The sequence below is a fragment of the Artemia sp. Qi Xiang Cuo genome, chromosome 1 (assembly GCF_049724085.1).
Source record: "Artemia sp. Qi Xiang Cuo chromosome 1, ASM4972408v1, whole genome shotgun sequence".
In the NCBI taxonomy this organism is placed as follows: Eukaryota; Metazoa; Arthropoda; class Branchiopoda; order Anostraca; family Artemiidae; genus Artemia; species Artemia sp. Qi Xiang Cuo.
In genome coordinates, this window is record NC_142794.1 from 20,853,355 (window position 1) to 20,872,695 (window position 19,341).

Below are 19,341 nucleotides of genomic sequence, written 5' to 3' on the forward strand. Positions count from 1 at the left end.
TCTGTGTGTATTTTAGAGAGGCCCTCAAATACGTCATTCAACTAAGAATATCTACCATTGGGTCTCAACAGAATTTGATAACGATTAATAGCCAGTGGCCCGGTATTGCGTGTATGGGGGACCCAATTGGAGTTCGGGGACCAGTCATAAAAATCAACCTAGGAAGAACACTTATAATTCTTTAGGGAGGCATACCCAAATAGTGTTAATCGCTCTTCCGTCCCCAAAGAGGTGGGGAGGGCTGCGTTTCGTCATGTCCTAACCAAATAATTTGCAACATTTCATCCGCCTGTGACTTTTCCTTCATGGGGAAAATCCGGACGGAAGCTTTGCCCCCCCCCAACCACATCCCCTTTCAGAGTAAAGTTATGAAACATAGCCGAAATAATCGGTTATGAAACATAGCTAAAGTAATCACGAATAATTTATGCTAATTTTCAAGGAGTTAAGTCAACAAACTTTGATTCGTAGAAAGCGGAGCTGGTCTTGGCTGCTCATGTAGCCTGTCATTCTTCGTTGAGAAAAATCGACCATCTTTCTACTATCATCAAAAACTTATTTTCTGGGCTTATTTGTGAATCGGTGAGGCTAAAGAAAACTAAATGTTCCGCTCTCATTTAGAATGTGCTTGGACCTGAAACCCTGAAGGAGATAGTGGCTGACATTGGAGATGGTAAGTACTCTCTAATACTGGATGAGTCAACTGATGTCTCTACAATGAAGTTCATGTGGTGTATAACGACTGGCAGCCAGAGTTCGGACAGCTATGTTGCGCTAAGGGTCAATATAATTATGATAAGTTGTAAATTTCTGAAATCGATGAGTGAGTTGGCTCTCGCAGGACAGCAACAAAATTCAATTCTTAGTTTGTCTTACGTAAAAGTATCGAAATTTATAACGCGTGTCATTCCCAATCTGGCCCACAATACTTCCCATCCATGTTTAAAGTGGTGGAATGTTCGGACTTCGTTAAAATGTGGCTCATCAAACAGGAAACTGGAGATCCGTCCCAGCAAGAACAAATAAAGACTAAGAACCTTCGTCTCCCTATCTCGATACTACAACCATGCGGAGTCGAATAAAATACGGCTGATACCTGGCGAATTTGAGCGGAGGTGGAGCTGGCGCGGAACATTACAATTCGTTACCTCAACAACTAACTCTTCGCAGTGCAGCCCCGGAGAAGAAAAATTGAGTGAGAACAAGTGAAAGTGTTTGATTACACTTATCATACACGCCTGGAGGCCTGCTACGGTCTTTTCCTCGCAAATGCGTGACGGCGATGAGGGAAAGTAGACGGCCGTCAACTCAGTTCTCAGCCAGTTCTCAAATTGGCTCCACCTCCGCTCAGATTTTACGGGTTATTCAATTGTCAGTGCATAGACCAAAGACAGAGGTTCTACTCAGTCTTATTTGTTCTTGGTCCCAGGGACGTATTGTGGTTCGTGATAGCCAATTATGACCCTGGAATGAACTTGTGATAAAGACAAAAGTACGATTGTGTTCCTTGTGTACCTTTCGTAGCCCTTTAAGGGCGTTTTAGCATCGCATTTAGCATTGGGAAAATGATATTATTCCAAAGCTTTGACTTTACACAAAGTGATTTCCATAATTTTATGAATCTATATATGATAATATCCAATGATCTGATTTTTGTTTGTGTATCTATGTGATAATAAACCAATGAAATAATGATTTTTTTTTTGTTTTTGTCTGCGGGCTACGGTCGTTCTTAAGTAATGCATAATTATTTACAAACAAAAAAAAAGGGCTGGGACACAAATTTAATAATTTTTTATGGCAAAAACTCTATTTCACCAAAAAGAACCTCTGACTGAATCGAAATGTTGACATTAAAACGCATTGGGTCACAGAGTATCATTATAGTAATCGGAGGTCCAACTCAGTGAAATTATGGGATACAGAAATTGCGGCGCACACACGGACAGTGATCGAACTAACACAGGAGAAATAAGGCCGGTGGGCGTCCTCGTCAATAATTTTCCCCGAACTGTTGGACAGGAAAGTAAGCACGATCGAGCATTTTCTGAACATAGCGTGCTGGAATTTCTGTAAAGTCTCTAGGGTTCCGCATAGGGTAGTGGTTTATCGCAATTCTACTAAATGCAGCCTCAAAATAGTTTCTACACTGGAACTGAACTTTCGCAAACCAGGGAATGACTTGAAAGGTGGATAATGCCAGTAGGATCAAAGGAACTGAATAGTGGTGAGTATTTCTATAAAACGGCCGTCAAAACTTGGACACCATAAAAAGTAAAGTTAAATTTTGGGCAAAAAATTGTCTGGCTTATTTTTGGCTTGTTTTTCAAAGGCTGCGTCTTACTTTTTTGTTCACGATCTGGCCACACTGCTACAATCTACAACTGTAAATAACTGGTGAAGAGTAAACTAAATTAAAACTGTGTTCAATTAGCTGTTATCAACATAACCTGAAAGTTTAAGCCCAGAAAAGGTAAAAAATTGTTTATTTAGACTGAACATATTAGTTTTATTCTCAACAGGTAGTCTAATTCAATAATTAAGATTTTATTGTTAGATTGAGGTTGATGTTAGGCATAAAAAATAGCCTCAATACATAAAGATTGGAATATTTAGAAAGAAACACTAGCCTAACTACCAAAGAGTGATTATTCTTTTTTGAACTTCCTTTTTAAAACTCAAAACATATCTTCCCTTAACTTTACATTTTGCTCCTTCCCTGCCTTTTTTTCAAAATAGGCAAAGATCTAGAATAGCTTCTCTTCAGAAGGTGACATGCTAGAACATGATAAAGAAATATGTTGTGTTTTGGACCATTAATTCCTGCACCTGAAAGTTTAAGAAAATGAAATTTTTAGGGATTGGTGTACTGGCTAAAAATACGTCCCAGGAAGGTATATCAAAGTACCTACTTCCAATTCCTCTCCTTCTAGAGTGTATGACCTTATATGACCTTAAAATATCTGTGTGTTATAAAAATGAAATTGTGGAAAATATATCTTCTGCTTAAATGAAGTATCACACAATTGTTTTCAGCTACGCAACTTTGCTTAATTCCATTTTATAGGGTTTTAAAGCTATGCAAACACATTTCCTAAATTTTGAAAAAAAAACAACATTGATGTGCCTTAAATTTCACTCACATAACAGGAATTGCATTTTCAGAACTAAGGCCTGAGAAAAAGATACAGATCACTGAAAATTGAGGTAAAACGTGGTTTGGTCAAAAAGGTATAGACCTGTCATGTAGACAAATTTCAGGACCCTCTAGAGGGAGAAACAGTGGAGGTAGGTATTTCAAAATACCTTCCTGGGACATACTTTAGCCTGTAGACCCATCCCTGAAAGTTTCATTTTCCTAAACCTAACCCTTTCCAAGATAGCCAAAAGTACCTAAAGTAGAATTTTTCCATAATCTAAGCTATAGGCCTATATTAATATGGTTTTTATTAAAATTATTTAAGATCAAACACTTGAAATTATTAGTTTATTGACTTACCTACAAGGACCTCATTTTGGAAATACCAATTATCCTATTTACTTACTTGTACTTGTGGTGGGAATCAGGCGTTTCCACCTCGCCCAGCATTGATGATCTTGGAGACCTTCTTGGACCATGTTGAGCGATCTTCTGCCAGCTGCTCTGCAAAAGTAAGCCACTGAGTTGACCATCTGTGTCCGAACTTTCTGAATCCCCCGATAGGTTCAAGGTCTGATTTGGTCAGGTTCCACCAGTTTTTCCTCTGTCCTCCTTGGTGTCTCTTCCAGGAGCTAATAGGCTCGACCAGAAGTATTTGGCGAGGCAAGTATTCTGGCGGCTTCCGTAAAACATGGCCCAACCATTTCAAACGGCGTCCTTTAATAGTGAGCACAACATCTCTCTGAATATTGCACATTCAACGTAGATCCGTGCTGGAAATACGGTCACGCAGCTGTATTCTAAGAATTCTTTGCAGACAGGTATGCTCAAACACCTTCAGCGTATTCTCATGCTGTTGTTTTACCAACCATGTTTCGCATCCGTAAAGGAGAACGGTGCAGACTAGTGCCATGTAGATTCAAACTTTCGTTCGGACACTGACTTCACAGCAATTCCATAAGGGTTTCCGAAGGGAGGCAAAGACTGTCTGCGCTTTCTGTATTCTCTGTTGGATATCAGCGTCGGAGGATCTGTCAATACATATTTGGGAGCCTAAGTATGTGAAACAGTTGACTTCTTCCAGCTGAACTTGATTGACAGTTAGTGTGAATGGTCCTGGGTCGTGGTTAATAGCCATGAATTTCGTTTTCTCTGTGCTGACTTTCAAGCTGATCAGGTCTGCCCAGGCCACCACGTTGTCAAGCATGTTTTGAGCTTCTAGGGGTTCTGACAGGAGGCCAACATCATCCGCATAATTGAGGTCAGTCAGTGAGAGATTCTGTCTGATCTGAACTCCTGGATAGGACGACAGTGCATTTTCAAGCACCCAATCAACGCAATAATTGAACAGAGTCGGAGAGAGGATACACCCTTGTTTTACTCCAAACTCAACCAGGAATTCTTCAGTTTCTTCATCATAGACTCGAACTCGGGTCACTGGCGCGTCATAGTATGCCTTCATCAGTTCAACAAACTTCAGCGGCATTCCGTCATTCTCTAGGATCTTCCAAAGTTTCTGGCGAGTGACAGAGTCAAAGGCGGCAATGAAGTCCAGGAACATCAAGATCAGGGGTAGATTGTACCTTTCAAACTGCTGGATAATGAGGCGAAAAACAAAGATATTATCAGTACAGCCTCTACCTGGCCGAAAGCTGGCTTGATTTTCTCGGGTTCTTTCCTCCCTTGCCCCTTTGAAGCGGTTCAAGAGTATAATCCCAAATATTTTGACCGCAATGTCTATAAGACTTATTCCGTGGTAATTTTTGCATTCGGTTTTTTCTCCTTTCTTATAGAAGGGGAGAATGACTGATTTCTTCCAATCTTTTGGGAAAGAATCGGTCCTCCACACTTCTTCGAGAATGCCATGGAGCTGTTCAGCAGTGACCTCAGGGCATTGTTTGTACACTTCCGAGGGGAGGCCATCTTCACCTGGGGCTTTGTGGTTCTTCAGGGTCTTGATCGCTTTTAGTATTTTGGCTCTTGTTGGTGTATCCAGCTCAACGTTGTAGGGTGCTTTAGAAACAGCAGGTGGGAAAGCATCAAGGGCGGATGATGGGGATGGGTTTAGGAGGATCTGAAAGTGATCCTTCCATCTTGCTAGGCGCTCCTTCTGACAACTGATGATTTTTCCTGATCTGTCTTTGACTATTTCTGAGACAGCAGCTTTCTTACCAATGGACTCTTTCAGGATCTGGTAAAGCTTGTGGGTATCATGTGAGCATGCTGCTTTCTCTAACGACACGGTTGCATCTTCCCACATTTGGCGGCGGTCCAGACAAACAGAGCGTTTTACCTGTCTGTGCAGCTCTTTTGTTTCTTCTTTAGGGCTGCTCATCTTTTGTCTTCGCTCACTGACTATTGACAGGGTCCTAGCGGTAATCCAGTGCTGTTGTTTTTTTTTTTCTTGGCCAAGGATATCATAAGCAGTCTCTGTCATCAAAGTTTTAAAAGTCTCCCATCTCTTCTCGGGAGTTGGGTTTTCATCAGAACTGAGGGCGTCAAATTGGTTATCAGTTCCAAATTGAGGGCCTGTCAAACTTCTTTGTCTTGGAGCTTACCAATGTCGAATCCGGCCTTGGGCTTGTTTTTCCTCCGAGTTGCAAGATGAGCAAAATTTTTGCAGCAACAAGCCTGTGGTCAGATCCAGACTGCAAGCCTGTGTCCGCGCCGTTGTAAGAGCAAGAGTCCTGTACAGAGCTTCTCCAGCGCTGGCGTATGAGAATGAAGTCTATTTGAACCTTAGTGACACCGTCATTTGAATGCCAAGTTAAAAGGTGGCTAGGTTTGTTCAGAAATATGGTATTGGTGACAACAAGGTGGTTCATCAAGGTATAGTTTAACAACCTTTGCCCCTTCTTGCATCTGTGACCTTGTCCAAATTTTTCCAGGACTTGTCTTGTGGTTTGGTAAGAGAGACCAACTCTCGCGTTGAAGTCTCCAGCAACAATCAAGTAATCACGTGCGGCAACAGAAGAAGACAGCTGCTGTAGCTCGCCATAGGAATCATCCTTGGTCGTATCAGCAGCGTCACGGGTGGGGGCATAGGTAGAAATTATCAACACATTTGCGGGGTTTCCTTTTAGTCTGATTCTGGCAAGTCTACAGGAGACTGGTTCCCATTCTAGGAGAGCATTTCTGGTTCTTTGGTTCATGATGAAACCAACTCCGTGGAGTCCCGAATTATCCTCTACTCTGGAGTAGAAAAATGGAATTGATGTAGCGTTTCAGGAGCTGTAATAACTATGGAGCCAGAACCTGAAATTCTGGTCTCGGATATGCAAAGTATGTCTATGTTGTACTTCTCCATCTCATGGAAAAGAAAAACTTGCGTGGCTTCTTGTTTGACGGATCTTACATTCCAGCATCCCACATTTATTCTAGATTTTGCCTGTTTAATGACTGTAGTGGGTTTTCCTAGATTTATGGCATGAAAAGGATTTTTCGACTTCGCCGCCATATTCAAAGTCGCGTCGCCTGCTGGGAATGCCGTAGTAGGGTTGGCTTGTTTACTTTTCGACACCCGCGCAAATACAGGGGCTGCGTCGCTTGCCGGGGACGCCGTAGCCATTACAACTTTTCTTCTAGGTCTCAGATCCATCAATGTTTCTTGGGAATAGAGTTGACCACAAGGTCCCCAGTCTTGCGGGTCACCCGGAGCGCATTGGCCACCAAAATGCTCGGCGTGGAGCTCAGTGGTGTTTACACCCTTCCACTGCTTTGAGGTGCGCTGACGGATTTCCTCTGCTGCCCAGGGACGGAAGATCGAGCCTCATTGCCTGTAACTACCATCACTGCCATGGAGGTATACAAGCTTAGCTTGACCTTTAATTCCCACCTGGAATCAGCAAGGGCTTCAGGAAGGGGCAAGGGCTTCATCCTATTTGGATGAATATATCCTTTTAGTTTTTCAGTTTTATTCACATATTAACAGAAAGCTGATTTTCTTCTGATTCTAAAAATGTAACTTTTATTGCTCAATGTTCATTCCATAAATCAAAAATATTAGGCTAAATAAAATTTTTTCTTTTCAATTGCTTGTCAAAAGAGACCACATTTTTCATTTATGCTGACAAATTATTGGTGAAAATTTGACCAAGAAGGCAGAGTTCTTGTTACTGCTCTCACATTGCATCATGCTGTTGTGAAATAGGGGTGGTCCAAAAACCCATTGCTTTTTTCTAGAATGCCAATGAAAAGTAGTCTTTCCCACGAAAAGGTTTTTTACTCTAATTAACATATTTTCCAGAGGGAGCATCTGTATCATCCCTATTTTCACCGTTGTACAATTATCTTTTACAAAATTGTGTAAAATAAACATTTTATTATATTTTTTTGTTTTCAATTATTCTATATCGGGAAGTTAAACACCATCACTTCCATCTACCAAAATTATAACTAGGCTAATGTTAATAAATAGGTTAATATTAATAAATTTAGGCTAGGTTAGATTAGCTAGATGGCTCTTGAGTGTTTGTTTAAAAACAATTTTCTTGACTTGGAGAATAGACAAAATGTTGTAAAATCTGATTGTAAAACTGGAAAAACAAAGAAAATAGTGAGGATAAAGGTGTTCCCCTTGAATAATATGTTAACTAGGATAATTTTGCATATTATGAAGTAAGAACTGTTTTTTTTAACATGTCTTCTTATCACCAGTACTGGTCCTAAATAAATGCCAAATATGGCTAACCAATAGCTGCTGCAAATTATAAAGAAAGGATTTCATCCAGTAAATTATAAAGAATTGCAATGCACAAACAGGGCTTAAAAGAAGAAATCACCATACCATTCTGAAAAAAAACATTAAAAACCATAAAAGTGCTCGAATTGGTTATTAATCAATGCAGATTCTTAAAACCATAAAATACAACTCAAACTATATTTCCCCTGCACAAGGACATACCAAGCCTCTTTTCCTTAGAGGGGGGGAACGTCATAGACTTTGCTTAATTGATACTATACCATGTTTATGTCAAATTTTTCTACAGAAATTTGGAATTTTACATATTTTATGCCAATTTTGCAAAATTTTGGCTTAAAATTTTAGTGAATGCCAAAAAAGTTTGGGGAGGGGACATTTTAAATTTATTTCTGCAATCAATTTAGTGCATAATTTTCAAAAATGTAATATTAAAAATGTATAATAACAGAAGAAAACTTGATAATGTGATTAATAAAAACATTTTGATCATTATAAAATAATAATTTAAATGTTTTTCTGTTTTTTTTTAGTATTTTATACATTCATTGGCTAATAGAAACACAATAAGTTGTGTAAGCTATTTTAATATGTTTTTTTGTTTCTTCATTGTGTTGACACTACTTCAACCTTGATAAAGGTTAAAGTTTTATATAAAGTTTTTGGAAAGTTTCATATATTCATTAGAAGGGACATTGAAAGTTCTACATGCAGACAGAGTTGGACTTGGCTTTTTTTTATGGGGTGCAAATATAGCCCCCACTGTCCCTTGCTACACCACCTCTACTGAAAATAATACAAGTCTGATCCATAAATAATGCAACTTTAGCATGTTTTGCTCCTCAAAGGACATGCCACTCAGGTCACTTGCCCCCTCCACCCCCCCCCCCCCTTAGATCTAGCCCTGCTTGCCCATTTAAGCCAGAGGCATACTTTAGCCTTGCCTAATCGTAAGAGCAATAAGGGATATATACATTACTTGTCTTGATTTCCCATAAGCACTTCATATGAAAGGGGGGGGGGTATACAATTTTAATAGAGATTATTATCTATTGCCCTTTTTTATGGGTCAAATTTATTTGAAGGCAAAAAGCCATTGGCAAAACTATTTAAATCCCTCAAACCCATTCAATCAAAATATTGAGGAAGCTGTTTTATTTACAATAGTCCAAATGTCATATCTATGCCTCAAGGTTAGGGGGAATTGCCCCCACCCCCTTTCAGCCCCTGGGGCAAGGGCTGTAAGCTATGCAAATTGTCAATTTTTAAGATATAAAGTTTTTATAGGAAGGTCGGTCTTATAAACATTGTATTTGGGCTTATTATATATGAAAGTCAAAACTTCCTGTGCCCTTTTTAAGATTATAAAGTGGATAGAGGACACCTATCCTTACCTATATCCTTTTCCACTTTTGTTAGGGGTTGGAGAAATGCTTCAAAGTGTGCATTTAATGCCAAAATATCCTTGAGTAATGATTAGCAATATACCCTAAAACCAGCAGAAATTACCTCAGAAAGAACCTCAGCAGAAAGAACCTCACTCTTTTATCCCCTCTTCCTCTCCCCCCTATGGGTAAGAATTAATCCTGAATTATATATATATATATATATATATATATATATATATATATCTATATATATATATATATATATATATATATATATATATATACACTATATATATACATATATCTTATATCTATACTTATATATATCATATATATATACATCTATATATACATATATATATACATATATATATTCATACTATATACATCTATACTACTATATATATATATATATATATATATATATATATATATATATATATATATATATATATATCTATATATATATATATATATATATATATATATATATATATATATATATATATATATATATATATATATATATATATATATATATATATATATATATATATATATATATATATATATATGAACTTTTTCATGTGTTTTTTCAGGGTGTGTATGCCAGTCCCCAGCTCAGGTACACAGTAGGAGTGTATATATTGGTCCTCATTGTCACTTCTCTTCTAATCACAGTCTCATCTTTATGTCATGGTGGATCCACATGTTTCATACCTCCACCCTGGGGAAATCGCAATATCTTTTTTAAAGTTTAGACCTATTTAGATCGTTTGTGGCCAGAAATGTCAATATACTAGTTTTGAAGAAAAAGAAGAAAAAACTGTTTAGCCAGTTTTGAGGCCAAGTCTTGGTACAGCTACACAGAAGACTTGTATATAATAATTCTTTTCATTTCTTGTCTTCTAGTGGCTGACAATGACTTGTCTTCTAGTTTTGATATTACCATGGGTTTATACAACCATCCTGGGAAAAAATACTAATTCATCCTTAAAGTTGTAACCTTTTTAGATCTTTTTTTGCTAAAAATGTTAATATGGCAGATTTTAGAAAAAACTATGCAGTCAATGTTAAGGCCAGGCCCTGGTGCTTGGCATATGGCTTACGTCTTTATACTTATTTTTATTGTAAGTAGTAACCTCCAAATTATTTATGGTTGTTTGCTACTCTTCATGAAAATGGGGGGGCTTCACAGGGAACACATATGGCGTTGAATGATTCCAATGACTTGTGATTAACATTGTGCAGTTTATGGCATTTTTGATGGTTTGTACTGAGTTTTGTGCCACATTTTGTTAGCATCAAAGATTTTGATTGTTTTCTTACATAATATTTCCTTCTTCTTCAGTTCCATTGTTGACTCGTTCTGATTTTGTTGTCCGTTGTCTTCTAACTTCAAAATTCTTTGCTCTTCACTTTAGTTTTATACCTTATGATACTTGCTTTCTTGCTATTACTTGTAATCCTTGCTGCCACTTATCTTCTAACCATATGCTTCTTTATTCTTATTCTAGCATATCTTTAAAGTACATATTTCTTTGTTCTTCACTTTCATTTTTATTTGCTTTACTTCTTATTGTCACATGTCTTGTACATACATATCTCTTTGTTCTTCACTTTGGTTTTTGATGTGTCGGAATTGTTGCTGAAGCAAGTATTCTAACTGCATATTTCTCTGTTCTTCATTTTTGTTTATCAACACCTTATGCATTTTTTTCATACCCTTTACCTCAACTGCTCAGAATGTTCTTATTACATTTGATGGTCGAGGTTATTGCTATATCCCCTAGGCATTATGAAAGAAATATGACCATATGAAATATGACCATATTATATGACCATATGAAGAAATATGTAAATATGACCTCATGAGCATATTTAGAAATAATCTCATAAATATGACCTCAATCATGATTTTTCTTTCGAAATTGAAGCTCCAAACAAGTTTTCTCAAACTCTTGATCTAATTAGATTGTTTTTGCAGGCCAGAAAATCCCAGGATACCAATTTTCTAAAATTGTTTTGACAAGCCATGAATTTTGCTGAATTTTACTTGCTGTTATTTATATTCTACACCTTATATTTCAATTCTGTTTTTCATTTTTAATTACGACTTGTAAATGTGGTTTTCAACTATTCACACTGTATATTGCTTTGTTCTGCATGTACTAGTTTATTCATCTGTCTTCTAGTTATTATGAAACTAAATAAAATATTTTTTGAAAAAAGACTCGTAATACTTTTTATTTAATACTCATCAATTGTTAACTTGTAATTTCGCATACATTAAAACAATAAAAATGGTACAACAAATACAGAGACAAATATGATATATGTGGTTGAAATTTGCTCATAATTATGATGTTACTGACCTGATTTTTCATCTCAAAACTAAAGCTCTTAACAATTTTTTTCACACTCCAAAGCTTAGCTTTACTGCATAGGACATTTCTGCATAGGTTTTTTTTTTTTTTTTTTTTTTTTTTACGCATTTTCAAATATTTGGTGACAATTGGGTTTGGTTTATCTTAAGTAGGTTGCTAAAAGAAGGTTGGAAGGGCACCATTGAAAAGGTTGGACATACAACTTCTGGTGAATTATTTGAAGCCATTTTAAAGGGTTTCAAGCTATTTTAATATATGTGAAGATAGATAGATAGATATTTTATTTATTAAATATAAATAATGATATAAAATAAACTGTGCATATGCATAATATATATTATTACTTTATAAAGAACAACAAATTATTAGAAACAGTTCTAGATTTAAATGAAAAAAAAAAAAAAAAAAAAAAAAGCCTATTGGACAACAGCCCAAAAACAAAAAAGGTGAAAAAAACCAAAGTAAACTTTCAGAGATAAAATTCGTCACCATTCTGTGAAACTGCTGGTAATCAGCGCACTCTAATATCCCGGGGAATAGAATTCCGCACCTTTGGGCCAATACGCCTCAAACTAAATCCTGCTCTAGTTGTTCGCCTAAACTTGTGTAAAAAATTGAACCTGAGTGATGTCGGATATGAATGATGCTGCAAGTTAAGAGGGAAAATTCCATGGAGTTTAATGCTAACTGACCAAAAATGTAATTGTGAAATCTGGGATATTGCAATGAAATGAAGTTGATGTAAAGAAAGAATTCCAGCTGATCCAAAAAGATGAGTTACAGAAGACCTATTATCAATCTGAAAAACTATCCTCATTGCTTTATTTTGCAAAATTTGAAGGGTTTATAAACTGAAGGAAAAGTTGAAGCTCACACTGAAACACAATATAGAAAAAAAGGGTGGACCAGAGAAAAGTAAATTGATTGAAGTATATTAACCGGAAAAACATGGCAGAGACGGCACATAATCCCAACATTCCTAGAAATTTATACCGATAGACTTTTAACCTGTTTATGGAACAACAAATTTTTATCAAAAATTATTCCAAGATATCTAAACTGTTGTACCCATTTCAATTCCACATTATTTAAATAAAGCGAAAAAACATCTGAATTGGCTGAACCAACTTGTAATAATAGTATTTACTGGTATTTCCTTTCATTTAATAAAAGAAGGTTTCGACAATAACACTATGAATTAGTTGATAGAGTACCTTGGATTTTCAAGGAAATCTGTTTTAATTCTGAATGGGAAGAAAAATCACAGCATCATGCGCAAAAATAACAATTATTTCAATGAAAATCAGGTAAATCATTAATAAAGAAAATAAATAGGGTAGGACCCAAAACAGAGCCCTAAGAAACCCCACAATTTACGGAAAATGACCTAGATTGCATTCCTTTTTTGCTATCATGGCATTCAATTTTTCTTTCAGTAAGGTAAGATGCAAAAAAAATTAAAATATTTTGAAGAAAATCCATACTTTTTTAGTTTATTTAGTAAAAGACGGTGATCCGCCATTAAAAGACGATCTGCCAGTAAAAGACGGTGATTGGAACCATCAAGTTCAAGACAATTAACTCCCGAACTCGAAGGATGATTGGGACGGATTTTTTCATTGATTAGCTGCCATGCCTTTTTCATATTTGACTTATACTGTTAAAATTTATCGGAAGTATATGTTCTTTCGGCATATCTTGAAAAAGATTTCAGTATATTTCTATACGTTCTATAATCCTCATACAATACATCAGACTGGGATGCCAGATACTGACGATGTTTTTTTCTCTTCGTTAAAATACCATCCATAATCCACGGGTCAAATTTATTGAAAACTTTCTGTGTAAAAATCTTGGCGATGCTACTTGATCCCGGAGTTCATCATATCATCGAAAAATTTTGAAAAAGCATTACTAACATCATTCGAATAAGAAATGCGGGTCCAGTCTTTATAATCCATCAATTCAGGCACAGGTTTAAAATCAATCAATTTTTTCTGTCGATTAGAATTTTTATTTCCATGTTTTTTAAATGCATGTTGAGCTAAACATTTGTCTCAATCCAAAACAGCACGTACTGGTAAAGGATCCAACATGTCACATGTTCTAACAGAACATATTATCGCTTTAAAAGAAACACTAGAAAAGAAAATGTTTTCCAGCAAATTTACATTAGTCTTACTTACTGTCGTAGGTAGCAAAATACTTGGAAAAAGGCCTGAACACAGCATAATGTTCAGAAATTCTTTATGAAAAGTAGCATCTAAATCAACAAATCAAAATTGAAATCACCTGAAATTATTACTGGTCTTTTACATCCACCAAGTTTTACAACTAGGGGCTGAAAAATCTGAAAACTCTTTGGGGTTACTTGATGACGGTCTATATGCTGACCCAAAAATAAAAGGTTCGCAGCCGATGGGACGTACTTCAACAAATCGAGTCTCACATAAAGCTTCTTCCCAAACGGAAAAATCATCAAGTATATTAACAGACCAATCTTGTGAGAGATAATTTAATTGATCACCTTTTGCACTCTCAGACCTACACCTTGAAACCGATGTCATACACGAAAGTGATAAGATATGCATTGGCGACTTTTGCAATAAGAAAGTTTCACAAACAGCAATAGTATCTTTAGGACCAGAATTTAACAAAAACTTAAGTTCACTATAGGCACTCTGCAATCCTTGCGCATTAACATGTAATACCCTTATCGAAAATTCACATTGCTCAACTTCATTAGTTAAAGGGTCAGCTAGATATTATAATAAGTAAGAACAGCTATATAAGTATAGCTTTACTAAGTATAAGTATAGCTATTACTATAGCTATAAGTATAGCTATTACTTATTATAATAAGTAAGAACAGATATAAGTAAGAACAGCTAGATATAACCTCCTGGAAAAACATAATGGCATATCAAACAGTTTTTGCTTACAAAAACTGTTTGACTCTAAAACGGAATATTGATACCAATAGATATATCAAAAGAATCAGATTTTAGGGCTGATTTAAAATATATATGTTTCATTAAGTTTAGTCCTAACTATCAAAAGTTACGTGCCTGACCCCCTAAAAGTTATAGCACCTTAATGAAAATCACATCATCAGATTCAGCGTATCAGAGAACCCTTCTGTAGAGGTTTCAAGCTCCTCTCTGTAAAAATGTGGATTTTTTTTTTTTTGCCAGAAGAAGGATCATGGACATGTGTATTTTTTTTTTGTTTTTGTTTTTCCAGGGGTGATCGTATCGACCCATTATTCCTAGAATATCGTGGGAGAGCTCATTCGAACGGAAATTAAAAGTTTTATTGCCCTTTTTGAGTGACCAAAAAATGGGGGGCAACTAGGCCCCTCCCACGCTAAATTTTTTCCAAAGTCACCCAATCAAAATTTTGACATAGCCATTTTGTTTAGCATGGTTGAAAACAAAATAAATATGTCTTTTAAAATGACTTAATCCACATAAGGCCCTGGGGGGGGGGGGCTGAAAGGTATGAATTTTACCCAATGTTTACATATAGTATTGGTTATTTTGAAGTCTACAGACGTTTTTAGGGTGGATTTTTTCTGGTAGGAGGGGGGGAGGTCGGGGTTTTGGTGGAGAATATTTCCATGGAGGAAATTTTAATGTGTGAAGGGACATTGCTATTAAGGGGTTGCCGGATTTCCAAGCATTATTTAAAAAAAAAATAATAAGGAATTAAATAAAAAAACTAGTTTTTCAACTAAAAATAAGGAGCAACATCAAAACTTGAAACGAACAGAAATTATTACGTATATGATTGGGTTCACCCCCTAGTCTTTACATCGCTCTTCAAGCCAAAGATTTTTGAGAAATTTCATAAGAGCTATTTATTCTAATTAGCGGACTTTGTGATTAATGGATCATTTTTAAAGAATTGGAACAAAATTCCAACTTAGCGTAAAGACCAAGGTATTGACTAGGGTGCAAACCCTCTAATATACGTATTTAAAATATGAATATAGAATTTCTTTACGTAAGTTAATTCGTAGGTTATGTATATTTATTACTAATAAAGACGTTTGTAAATATAATTAAACAACTTTCGAAAAATTAAACAACTTATCAAATAAATGTAAAACGAATATGCAAATTTTGTTTTAATTATTCATGTACGGTGAGCCAAAATCAAAACCTGCATTAATTAAATAACGTTCAAAAAAGTAAATAAAAAAAAAATTAACTGCAAGCAATAAGAAACATTCAACATTAAAATGAGGAGAAATTATTCTGTAGAGCTAGTAGAAAGGAGCTGTTCTCTCTTCAACTCTCCGCTCTTGACTCTAAAGTTATACTCTTTCTCACAACGCTACTTTTTGCAACGATAAAAACTTTAACGTAAAGAGTGAGACGTTGAGGAGGGGACAGTCTTTTTCGTATACGGAATAATTTCTGTTCATTTTAAGATTTATTGTTGCTTCTTATTATCAGTTAATAAACTAGTTTTTTTTATTTACTAAATAATAGGCCAACCTTTTGTTGCATTTAAAGCAATAAAATAATAAATAAAGCTTTCACTATAGGAGTTCAACCAAAATTTTCATTCTAACAGTTCTGGGCTTGGCGAGTTTAATAAAAGAACACAGCTAACAGAACAAGCTAAAAGCGCTATTTTCCTTTTTTTACCGTGAAAGGTTTTTGTAAAATAAAATTAACAATTGTACTTTAAAAATAGTTCCATCAAAAGCCAATTTTTGATCTTTCTACCCTCTTAAATTTTATAGTCAGATTTCTATTGCCTTTGACTGCTGGAGGAGTTGAAGCGTGCTTTCAACTGTGTTAAGATAAAATATGCTTTGTTGTAGTTAAAAGTCATTATTAGCCATTAATCATTATATGTTTTGTATTTGTATTTTGTATTTTATCTTTTGTATTTTAGGACTTTCCTGACTTAAATCTGTGTCGTATTCAATTGTTGATGATAGTATAATATTTCTCATTATTTTCATTAACGCCGTTCCAAGATCTTTCATGGACTTGCCACGAGTTCCGGAAAAGGCTGATTTCATCACAGTGTTGGATGACTCTCTTATCGAAAACGGTTATTCTATATAGTAAAATTTTCTGTTACAGAAAAAAAGTTTGTCTTAGTGCTTTTATTTAAAATGTTTGGAGGCATTTTGAGTTCAAGATGACTGTTAAATAGAGGGCCACCACTATGTGATGTTATTAATAGCGTTATTTGATGTCTCTTCAACAGAGTTGTCCTAAAGGGCCAAGTAAATATGGATCATGGTTCAGAATTTTTTTTTTTTAAAGTATGTGTGTGGGTGTGTGTTATTCAAATGTAATGTATTGTTAAAACTGATCTGAATTGAAAAAAGAGAAGCTACTTTGCTCAGAAAATAATCGTCCCCTTTTTTTATCCTTTCTAATTAAGTGGTGCTAAGAAAAAAAAACTTCATATGTTTTTGGATTGAACTGTTACGAGGTCAGGGGTAATGTAAGTAGCTTCTTTTGTGCCACAAAAAATTTTTAAATTTATATTTATTGATTTTATTTTTAAATTTGGTGAGTCAAGTAATGATCCCGTAGAGATATTTTTCATTCAATATTCTCCCCTGTGCCGGTATGATGAACGATGTATTACCACCAAATCAGGGATAGTCCCGGGGCTTCAGATGGGAATATCAAGTTATAAGACATTTAAGAGAGGAATAAAACTAGTTGAATTCAGCTGTTCAGTGTTGGGAGACTATATTTTGGATTTTATTATTTGAGAACTAATGCTGAAACTTCTAATTGATTGGTTGTGGTTCTTTGTGATTGTTGAGATGTAAAATCTTTATTTTTTGGTTATATGATTTTTATTCAATATTTATTTTATATTTAGTACAATATCCTAAATTTACACTTATCCAGCTATTAGTTCTATGTTATGTATTTTTTTGTTAGAATTCCACGGTTTTTTTTGTCCTATGTTAATAAGATTCGTTGAATGTTTTAGGTTTTCTTTTGATGTATAAAAAGGAGATTTTGAAAATGATTTGAGAAAAAACATGTATAGCCTATACATTTAATTTTATGTATTTATATAATGTCTGTATATTTACAATTTTAAACGTAACTAAAAATACAAAGTAGTTGAATTTGTTTAGTCAGCTTTACGATTGAAATTTTTATATGGCTGTTTAATTTAATTTTTTTTTTTTAGAATTTGGATCTGCTGTGCCGTGTGACCTTGAGAAGGCCATTCATTTTCCAAAACCACTTTTGTCACCAAAACGTGAATATGTTCCCTTGCTAAATTTATCTAATATTTCAGGACCATGTAAATTTGAAGACGACACCAAGGAATTGCAACGCAAATATTCTTTTATTGGACAAAAAAGGACAAAGAGACTTAATCTTAAGATGGAACTTTTGTTTTATCCTTTTCCAATGTGCAGGTGCTGGCCAAACCGCTTTTGCAGTCTTTAATGAAGATTTTTAAATTTTCACAAAGTAGTTTTGCAGGTTTTATTATTTTCAAAAGGCTTGGTAATAAGCCTTAAAACTACAATTTTATATAAATTTTATAATCCATATATATAGTGTACATTTCTCTTCAAATTAAGAGATAAAGAAATAAATCTGTCTTATTATTTTGATTTCAAGGTGAATTTGAAAGAAGCAAAAAATTGGCTGTTATTATCTGAACTGCCTACCAGAAATTTTTTATTCAATATTTTTTTAATTCAATATTTTTTTTTATTGAATCTGTTATCCTAAATTTACACTTATCCAGCTATTAGTTCTTTGTTATGAATTTGTCTTTTGAATTTCAGTTTTTTGTTTATTCTATGTTAATGAATTTTGTTGAATGTTTCAGTTTTTATTTTGCTTCACAAAAAGTATATTAAAAGCAACTTGAGAAAAAACATGTATAGCCTTTACATTTATTTTTGTGTATGTATATCATGTCTGTATATTTACAATTTTACATGTAGCTAAAAAGAAAAAGCAGTTACATTTGTATAGTAAGCTATAATGTTAAAATTTTTATACGTCTGTTTAATTGAAAATTTGTTTTAGAATTTGAAGACGCTTTACCGTGTGACCTTGAGAAGCCCTTTCATTTTCCAAACCATCTTTTGTCACCAAAACGTGAAGATGTTCCCTTGCTCAATTTACCTAGTATTTCAGGACCTTGTAAATTTGGATACGACACCCAGGAATTGCAACCCAAATATTCCAACAATGAAGGTATATCTGAAACATTGTATTTTTGTTGATTTAAATGTATTGGATATTATTTTATTAGACAAAAAAAGGACAAAGAGACTTAATCTTAAGATGCAATTTTTGTTTATATTTTTACGATCTGCAGGAGTTGGCCAAAATGCTATTGTTTTCTTTGATGAGCTGTTATAAATTTTCACTTGAAGATAGTTTTACAGGTTAAGTTATTTTCAAAGAGATTGGTAATTAGACTTAAAACTACAATTATATATAAATTTTTTTGTCCATATTTATAGTGTACATCTCTCTTCAAGTTTAGAGATAAAGAACTAAATTGCTCTATTACTTTGATTTCCAGGTCAATTGGAAAGAAGCACAAAATTGGCTATTATTGTCTGAACCGTCTACCAGAAACTTTTAGTGTACAGTATTAATTTATTGAAAACACTAGATTCAAATAAAAGTACTGAATTCATTTTGTGCAGATGAAATCAAAAGTCTTATTGGATTTAAAAAAAAGATGAAAGTCACGTTTTCC

The 19,341-nt window shown here is 34.7% G+C and overlaps 1 protein-coding gene across 1 annotated transcript in view; it reads left to right on the forward strand.

Annotated features, from left to right (window-relative positions):
- Positions 1 to 19,341, forward strand: part of LOC148956103 (uncharacterized) — a 93,964-nt gene that overhangs the window by 29,767 nt on the left and 44,856 nt on the right. Inside the window, exons 4-6 of the mRNA XM_089089208.1 lie at positions 16,533 to 16,683; positions 17,797 to 18,054; positions 18,760 to 18,827. Coding sequence (XP_088945334.1) covers positions 16,533 to 16,683; positions 17,797 to 18,054; positions 18,760 to 18,827 — 477 coding nt within the window. The remainder of the gene's footprint in view (positions 1 to 16,532; positions 16,684 to 17,796; positions 18,055 to 18,759; positions 18,828 to 19,341) is intronic.